At 42.9% G+C, this 10,000-nt stretch overlaps 1 protein-coding gene across 6 annotated transcripts in view; it reads right to left on the bottom strand.

Annotated features, from left to right (window-relative positions):
* LOC143302174 (rap guanine nucleotide exchange factor 4-like) overlaps nucleotides 1–9,525 on the bottom strand; it is a 213,202-nt gene extending 203,677 nt beyond the window's left edge. Inside the window, exons 1-2 of one of the 6 annotated variants that reach the window (XM_076616725.1) lie at nucleotides 9,493–9,525; nucleotides 8,660–9,081 (exon numbers count right to left, since the gene is read on the bottom strand). In XM_076616725.1, coding sequence (XP_076472840.1) covers nucleotides 8,660–8,796 — 137 coding nt within the window. In that variant the 5' untranslated portion in view covers nucleotides 8,797–9,081; nucleotides 9,493–9,525. Of the gene's footprint in view, nucleotides 1–8,659; nucleotides 9,082–9,315; nucleotides 9,464–9,492 lie in introns of those variants that run through there. The other 5 variants (XM_076616750.1, XM_076616717.1, XM_076616757.1 and 2 more) reach the window with 5 other exon arrangements.
* Between the last annotated feature and the right edge of the window lie 475 nt (nucleotides 9,526–10,000).

Here is a 10,000-nt window from a genome sequence, read left to right as displayed (position 1 = left end):
TGAGCGCGCGCGTGTGTGTGCGCATGTGTTTGTGTGACTGCGTGTGTGTATGTGTCTGATGCGTGTGTGCATGTATGTGTGTGAGTGAGTGACAGAGAGAATGAGAGAGAGACATACAGACAGACAGAAAAAGAGAGAGCGGATATTTGTCATGTGTATTTTCGTGCGGAAAGCTGAAAATTGAAATCCAGTTTAAAGCCAAGAATGAAGATATCTGTGCACGTTCGTGCACTGTTAACAAGTTTTATTTAGAAACAATCAGAATAAGAAAATCACTATTATCAATGTTTGATTTGGGATACAGACAAAAAGAGAAAGAGAAAGACAGACAGATAGACAGACAGACAGAGACAAAAAGACAAAGAGAGAGGGTGCAGATGAAGGGGGGTGGGGGGTGGGGGGGGAGGGAAGGAGAAAACAAGACAGATGTTCACAAAGTAAACAAGATAAAGACGACAGAAAGGTTAATGAATATATAATCTTTAAACGATATCAAGCGAATGCCACCAATGCAAATGAAAGCAATTAATTCTAAACATAATGAACACATCAAACAGTATGTTACTGGGAGGTGAATGAGGACAAAATACATGGACAGAAAGGTCATACAGCCAGGCAGAAAACTGAAAATGGCAGAAGGCAGTCAAAAGCACATGGCAAGAAATCAACAGATGCTGTTAATGAAAACAACATGATTTTAACCATATAGAGAGTGCAGAGAAGATTAGAGAATGGGGGTGCGGAGGTGGGGATGGGGAGGGGGGGGGGGGGCAGAAAAAGAGGCTGGGATGGAGGGAGAAAGACAAACAGCGAGCGTGAACAGAGGAACAAAGACAGCGACAGAGAGCACAAACAGGATAAAGTATCAATAAACAGATTTTTGTTGTTGTTGTTGTTGCTGTTGTTGCTGTTTTCAAAAAAACAAAATGCCAATGATAAACGGCAATAAATTACCAACGATTAAATAACAATTTCCTAAGCTGTAGCCATCCAAACATGGGGAAAGGCCTACATTCAAGTGTCAGCTTCTAAACATGAACACATTTTTCTTTCGTGATAATTTGCTGTTGGAAAATCAGATAATAGGAATACATTCAAATGTCAGCTTCTAAACAGGAATACATTGTCTTTCGTGATAATTTGCAGTTGGAATTTTTTTTATTTTTAAGCGTTTGAAGCTAGACGTTTCGCAATTCTGACGATCTCCTGCCACCACCTTCCCCCCCCCCCCCCTCCACCCCCCCACCCTCACACCTCTCCTCCCGCCTTTACCTTCAACAAATTGAAATCATTATTTCTCTCACACGAATAGAATAGAAACGCCTTAATTAATACCCTGAAGACAATAAATCAAAACAAGTATTACACACGGTGACAACAGTTACAGGGTTCTATATATGGACGAAATTAGGTCTGCCAGCAACGTCAGATTAACGAACGGTTGTTTGTGCACACAAGGTGGAAATTTTGCCAGTATCGCAATTATCAAAACGCACCGCCAAGCAACACAGCATGCGTGTAATTGTCACGCAGTCTGAGAGACCTGCACAAACTGTTGCTTTGTCACTGTCCCACTGTCGCAGCATGATTCTGTCAGTGGTCGGATTAGATTCCAGCTGTGGGTGTGAAAAGGAGCCGTTTCAGCAAAGTGTATGCATGAATTGAATAAATCCTCATATCTAGAACAGGTACACACACATACACACACCTAAACAGCAGAGCAACAACAAGCCAACAACTCACACTGTGGTGGTCAAGTATGCGATAAATCATTATTGGTTTTATTTCATTTATCAAAGGCTGGTGACCGTTACACAACACAGCAGACACGTGTTCTAATTCCATGTGTGTATATATATATATATGTCTGTTCTGAGCCATCGTGGCGTCATAAACATACACGTGACAAGTTTCATTTCCAACTACGAGGAAGGAATTGTGTGGGTGTGGACACATACTGGGGAGGAGGTGTAGGGGGGTGGGGGAGGGAGGTCATTTTCAAATTTTAAGAGAGTTTCAGAGAACGATCAGAAATCCATTTCAGTCTTTGATAAAGAGGACTCAAATCGGTTGTTAGAACGTTCCTGTAAACCATCATGGAAAAAAAGCGCAGAACACTCTTTAACGAAAGAAAACAGGATGGGCACAAATTTCCGGCTCAACTGTCTTTCTGAGACGAAAGACTGCTGAAACAAAACGACGGGACAAACACAGGCAAACAACTGACTGTTCAGCTTGCGTTCTGCTGCCACGGGTCCCCAAGTCAGACTGAGTTCACCACCCCTACCTGTTCAACTAAAGCGCGAACTCGTTCTTTCTTTTCGTGTTTTCGTTGTTTCTTGTACAGCCATGCATGAAACGGGAAGCCAGGAAACGCCCACTTTTCCACCCATCCTTCAGCCCACCCGCGCGGTGTGCTCGTAATATCATCAAAACAAACTCCAAAGGCCTGCCGATACCGGAGATCCGTTCAGACAGCACTGCGTATCACTACCATAGCTTATTATTCACACACCAGAAGCTCAGTCTACAAAGTAGTAATTTGTAGCACTGCGTGTTGAAGTAAGGGCTAGTAGTGGTCAGAGCGCCGGACTTTCATTCTGAAGGTAGTGGGTTCGATCCCGGTGCGGGCAGGTTTTAACGCGCTTTGATCGCCTTACAGTGTAAACATGCAGAAAGTCATATGTGCACATTATAGAATACCTAAATGTGAGCATTCAGTGGGTTATGGAAACACGAACATACCCAGTATGAACAATTCTGACCCAAGGTATGATCTATGGTCACTATCAAAAGACGAAAGAGGTAGTGAGTGTGAAAAACTTAAAACAAATGGCGAAGACTGGATGGTCCCCCTGATGAGCAATGACCCTGGATTTTTTTTTTGTTTGTTTCGTATTAAGCGCTTGTTTGTTGTTGTTGCTGTTGTTTGTTTGTTTGTTCTTGGTGGTGGTTGTTTGTTGTTTGTTATTTTTTTTGTGAAAAAAAACATGATGTTTGGATATCAATCCGTTTTCTGTTCTGCTCGGCTTTGGTCGTGTGTAAAAGTCAGTGGGTAAGTTTTTGAATTATTCGGTATCAATTCAGTTGAGACGATCTGGTGACAAAATAAGTCCCAAGACGCTTGTGCTGCACACTGTGTGTGCATCGTGCGATTTGCACACCGTACATCAATGCTTCAGTTACACAAACTATGGCTCTCTTTACCGTTCAGCCGACCACTCTTTACCGTTCAGCCGACCAGTCTGGATAGACAATACGTGTAAGATCGGTCACAAAAAAACAAAAACAAAACAAACAAAAACAAACAAACAACTAAAAAACAAAAACAAACACACACAAACCGGTTAAGGTGACTCGGTACGGCCTATCTCCAATGTTTACAACACCACATAGATTGGATCTGACGTGGTTTCACAGATACACTATGGGACAGGAAAACGTTGTCTCTAACGTTTGCAACACCAGATACGTACACTGGTCTTGGCGTGGTCTGTCTCTAACACTCGATAGCCAAAAGAGACTGGTTTTGCCGCGGTTTTTGCTCGCAGATTTCCTTCTTGTCCTTTTGTTGTTGTTGTTGATTGACCTGATCTCTTGACAGTTCCCTTTTCTTTCACTGAGCCGTACAAACCATTAGAATAAATAAATAAATATATAAACAAATATATAAATTAAATAAACAGATAATCAAATAAATAAATAAATGAATGAATGAATAAATAATTAAATAAATAAATATATATATAATGAATAAATAAATAGACACACAAATAAATAAATAAATAAATGAATAAACATTTTCTTTTTTCAAATCAAGAAAATAAACACAAAGCAAAAGTATCGTCATCATCATTATCATTATCAACAACATCATCATCAAACAACAACCCATTCTCACAGAACAACAGATTCAGCTGGAACTGTGCAAGAAAAGAAGACTGAAATCACCACTCAGCATGAGGAGGTACACACAACACCGCTGTCAATGCAGGCTGTGTCAGAAGGTCAACCAATCAAGCAAAGTACAGGAAAAATGTCAGCCTCCAACATTTAAAGGACCCACGGTAAATAACACCGAGGAGGGAAACAAAAGGCCCCCAATTCAAGCAGCAGCGAAGCAGAAGCCGAAATGAACATCCAGACAACCGACTAAAGCTCGGTTCCGACCATTTGTGAGGACAAACCTGGCAACGACCAAAGAGGGCGTGGGGAAAAAATCCGTTAGGCGGAAACTGCGCGCAATTCGTAAAGAGAGCGTAAGAGTTTCTGTACCGGGGGAAATGGCAAGCGACACGATGAAGGAATGGATTTCAGTCCAGAGCTCCACATAAAATTGAGTGTGTGGGTAGACAACGTTTGTTTGCAGAAAGAGAAAGAAAGAGTAATAATAATAATAATAATAATAATAATGGATACTTATATAGCACACTATCCAGAAATCTGCTCTAGGTGCTTTACAAAAACGCTTTTGATAACATAAAACATTATATCTATGTTACATGCACACACCAAAATGTGACCACACACACACACACACACACACACGCACGCACGCACACACACACACGCACACTGCATACATACATTTTAACATACATGTGTATCTAACAGCTACCCTAACACATACGCACACATAGGCAGGCACAAACTTACATAGACACACGCACACACAATACACATTCATATACATGCATGTAGTTGTGGACCTGCCACAATTGAACTTATTGCTGAGGGAAAAGGTGAGTTTTGAGACGAGATTTAAAAGATGCGTATCAGGTGAAGACTGGCGAACACGTTTCAGGATAAAAACAACAACAACCACCCTGCCTCCCCCGTCCCCCCCCCCCCGCCCGCCCTCCAACCCCCCATCCTCCCACCGCACTCTTCAACCCCACCCCAACCCCAACACACAATCCGTCAACTGCGACAACAAATGTCAATCAGGAAAGCAAAAGATCTTCAATACGCAATGCAAAGGGGAAAACTGACGAACATAACATACACATGACGATCATAACACGCACATGACGAATATAACACGCACATACAAAGTACGGATTGATTTCATTTCGAATCGTTTTGGCGTGGGAAAGGGGATTTACGAAAAAAAAAAAGAAAGAGGACACAAGACGGCACATAATTATAAATTCATCAACACAATTCCATCAACAACAAATAAGAGTGACCCCACCCCCACCCCCCCAAAAAACCCCAACAAAATCATGGAAGGAAAGAACGAAGAATTTCACTGAACTTCAAACTGACACCACAAACATAATTACGAAGCAAAATATATTCTTTCTCGTTTATTTATTTATTTATTTATTGTATGTTTTTTCGTGTGTGTGTGTGTGTGTGTGTGTGTGTGTTCCAAATGGGAGATGCAAAGTGGCAAACACAAAGAAAGGGTAAGCATTTTTTTCTTGGGGGGTTCAAACTTGTAGGGTAAACTGGCAAATAGCGTTAGGGAAGCAGAGGTGGACGAGGGGGAAGGGGGTGGGCAAAGACTTTTTATTTTTGTTAATTAGTTCAAACGGGGAAGGCAAAATAATTGACTACATCGGAGACGTGTGCTTGCAGCGCTCGCTTTAAGATTGGACGTGCTGGAAGGCAGGGGCGTGCGTGCGCGTGTGCGCGTGTGAGGACGATGGAATGAGAGTGAGAAGGGAGAAAGGTGGAGGTGTAAGAAATTGGGCACTGGAGAAGGAGAGGGAACTGGGTGGGGGGTGGGTGGAGGAAGGGTGATCGTGTGGAGCGGTGATCGATGAACGAGATGGAATGGGGGGCAAGGGGATAACCAAATTAAACGAGGGAAAGTTTAAAAAAAGTAGTACACACGCGCGTGCTCTGATCAGAATGTGTGAGTGAGCCAGCATGTGTGTGTGTGTGTGTGTGTGTGTGTGTGTGTGTGTGTGTGTGTGTGTGTGTGTGTGTAACAGAGCCTCAGAGAGAGAGGGGGGGGACAAAGAGAGAGAGAGAGGGAGGGAGAGAAAGAGAGACACTGAGACAGACACACAGAGAGGGGTCTTTCTTGCAATTCATTTTATCTGTTATACCTGCTAGTTATCCAATAAACAAAAATAAACAAGAAAAAAAAGAATACATAAATGAATAAATACTCGTGTTGGTTGTGACTGTGGGATTGAATAAGTTGTGTGTTATACACCATCAATTTCACTATCGCTTCAGAGACAAAACAATTTATTCTGTCTGTTGGGTAGTCAGGAAATATTCAGTCGTTATATAAATACTTGATTTACGTGGTCTTGTTATCGTTGTATCTGTTTGATAGTGGAGTGATGGCCTAGAGGTAACGCGTCCGCCTAGGAAGCGAGAGAATATGAGCACGCTGGTTCGAATCACGGCTCAGCCTCCGATATCTTCTCCTCCTCCACTAGACCTTGAGTGGTGGTCTGGACGCTAGTCATTCGGATGAGACGATAATTTGAGGTCCCGTGTGCAGCATGCACTTAATGCACGTAAAAGAACCCACGGCAAAAAAGGGTTGTTTCTGGCAAAATCCTGTAGAAAAATCTACTTCGATAGGAAAAACAAATAAAAACTGCATGCAGGAAAAATACGAAAAAATGGGTGACAATGTAGTGTAGCGACGCGCTCTCCCTGGGGAGAGCAGCCCGAATTTCACACAGAGAAATCTGTTGTGATAAAAAGAGAAATATAATACAGTACAATACATAGTGCTGTTGTTGGCACTTTTGTTGTGCGACTGTTGCCGTCGCTGTTTTGTGTGTTTTTATAATTAAGTTGTATCATGAATCAAAACGTTAAATGCAACAAAAATCAAAGACAATAACAAAGCAGTGGCAATGAAGCAGTGGTACATCTATTAATAAATAGAACATGGTGTGATGGAGAAAAATTTAAGTCAATGTCCAGTTTTGGAATCTTATCTTGCTATTGAAAACTTTGTGATTAGATTTTCTGTCAAGTGATGATTCAACACACACACCCTTGAATTGAAGAATCTGACACTTCTTAAAAGAATGACCACAGGCTAACTAAAAATACGCTCCCACTCCCCAGTTTCTATAACAAAGTGACCACAGTCCACATTTCTGTGCTCACTGGGTGTTTTGTGTTTTATTTCACACAGAATCACACAGACACACACGCACACGTAAACACACACACACACACACACACACACACACACAATCATTTTGAAACTAAAGTCGGACAGAATATAATACCAGAAAAAGTAAGCTGTTAAGCTATTTCTCTCTCATTCGATCTTATTAACATCTGGTATACGCACGCGTAATTTTACCGTTTTGGCAGCAAATTAAGGAAAAAAACAACAACACAGCAACGAGAACAACAACACAGCAACGAGAACAACATACAGCAACAAGAACAACACAGCAACAAGAACAACATACAGCAACGAGAACACAGCAACAAGAACAACATACAGCAACGAGAACAACAACACAGCAACAAGAACAACAACACAGCAACAAGAACAACAACACAGCAACAAGAACAACAACACAGCAACGAGAACAACAACACAGCAACGAGAACAACATACAGCAACGAGAACAACAACACAGCAACGAGAACAACAACACAGCAACAAGAACAACATACAGCAACGAGAACAACAACACAGCAACAAGAACAACAACACAGCAACAAGAACAACAACACAGCAACAAGAACAACAACACAGCAACAAGAACAACATACAGCAACGAGAACAACAACACAGCAACGAGAACAACATACAGCAACGAGAACAACAACACAGCAACGAGAACAACAACACAGCAACAAGAACAACATACAGCAACAAGAACAACATACAGCAACGAGAACAACAACAACACAGCAACGAGAACAACAACACAGCAACAAGAACAACATACAGCAACAAGAACAACATACAGCAACGAGAACAACAACACAGCAACGAGAACAACAACACAGCAACAAGAACAACATACAGCAACAAGAACAACATACAGCAACAAGAACAACATACAGCAACAAGAACAACAACACAAAGGTTAACTTAAAGAAAACGAAAGTGACAACACTGTTTGTTGTCATTGTAGCTGTTGTTGATTTCGGCCTTCACATTATTCTGCTATGGAAGGGAAACAGTTGACAGATCACTATCGCACTCTACACTCGTTGGCCTGTCAAGAAGAGGCCTACCACCCTATGATAATACACACACCCGTCCGTGTCGACGCCTTTGGTCAGTTACCCGTCCGTGTCGAAGTCTTATATTACCCGAGCTGATAAAACGGATACCCGTGTCAACAACGTTTTATGTTACACCAGCTGATAAATCATCCTTGCACCAGCTGAGGTGCGTTCACTGACTAAAAACACCAACAACTAGGTAGTGAGTCACTTTCATTCTCAGGAGATGACATAATAGCAGATCCTTCTGATGTCCTGTTGAATTCACTGCATTTATATTGTAACAAAATTTCATATACAACTGGCATTGTTCACTTAAACCAATTACGTTTACTGTCCAGTGTGAGAGTGAGGTAAGAGACAGAACTGCCTTGCTGGGGGAGGGGGGAAAAAACTACCGATGGTCCAACCACAAAATCTACATCCATGTTTCATTCATTGAAAAAAAAAAAATCGAAATAAAATAACTAAAATAACCTCTCACCTTTTGTCCAGTCGGCAGTGCCAGCTCGCCACCATATTGATGCCGCTGTGTCCACGCCCGACACTCTCAGCAGTCGTAGAGCTTTCGGCGCCTCCCCTCCTACAAGGCGATTTCTCGGCGCGCACATTTCTAGACATAAGCGTTCATTCTTTTCCCTGTCATTCCACTGTCCAGCCAGCAGCACACGCGACACGACACCCCTGACACGACGAACTGTTCAAACTCGCTCACTCACCGACACACACCTCATGCAGTCGGATCAGCTACTTTCATCACCGACACAAATTGGGTGTCCACAAAAGCCAACCAACGCACTGACACAGGCACGTTGTTGTCTGTCGTCTGCCTTGTCGTCTGCTGCACTTTTCGCCGAGCAGACGATATCCTCCCCTCTAGCCAAACTTGAAATCCGTCGTCTGCTACTACCGAGTAAGAAAGAAGAAGAAGATTCGATCTCCGCAAGAAGAAATGGACCAGTGAAAAAAAAAGAGACATACTCACACGTGCACTCGCACACACACGCGCGCGCTCGCGCTCGCGCGCGCGCGCGCACACACACACACCCACACGCACACAACTGCGGCTTCAGAAACCACCGCATCCGACTACAATTTCTTTCTTTTCAAACGAAAATCAGTCTAGCACTGATCACCCACCGTTTTACCGTGGAAAATAAATCAATACCTTGAAGAAGGCAAGCAGACTTGTTCTACACGACAGAGATAGCCTGAAGCAGAATATCGAGAAGAAGAAAACAAGAAAGAATAAAGAAAAGAAACAGAACAGAAAAAAAAACAAACAAAATCCTCACTGTCTTGAAAAAGATTACTCACTTCAAGTCCACGGCACTGAAGTGAAGTGAGGGTGGGAGTTTGGAGAGAGAGAGAGAGAGAGAGACGGACAGACAGAGAGGCGAAAAACACACACACCACGCTGGCGCGCGCGTCAAGCTCACGGCACACTCGACGACAGGCTGACAGTGGTGGTGGTGGTGGTTGTGGTGGTGTTGGGTGCGCGTGGCGCGTTTACGTTTGAAAGCAACTCGGAGGACGGGCAGCAGTGGAGAGATGATGCTGATGATGATGCCGATGAGAGAGAGAGAGAGAGGCAGACAGAGGAAGAGACAAAGAGAGAGAGAGAAACACACACACACACACACACACACACACACACACACATAGAGACATACACGCGCGCGCGCGTACACAAACACATGCGTGGGTATGCAACCCGTATCTTCCTACGCAGTACACTCTCACGCAAGCATAATACCCAACCTCCCACCCCTACCCCATAACACACACACACACACACACACACACACAACACACACAACACACA

This window comes from Babylonia areolata, chromosome 2 (genome assembly GCF_041734735.1).
Source record: "Babylonia areolata isolate BAREFJ2019XMU chromosome 2, ASM4173473v1, whole genome shotgun sequence".
NCBI lineage: Eukaryota > Metazoa > Mollusca > Gastropoda > Neogastropoda > Buccinidae > Babylonia > Babylonia areolata.
The sequence above is the reverse complement of the archived record's forward strand: the minus strand, read 5'-3'. Positions and strand labels throughout refer to the sequence as shown.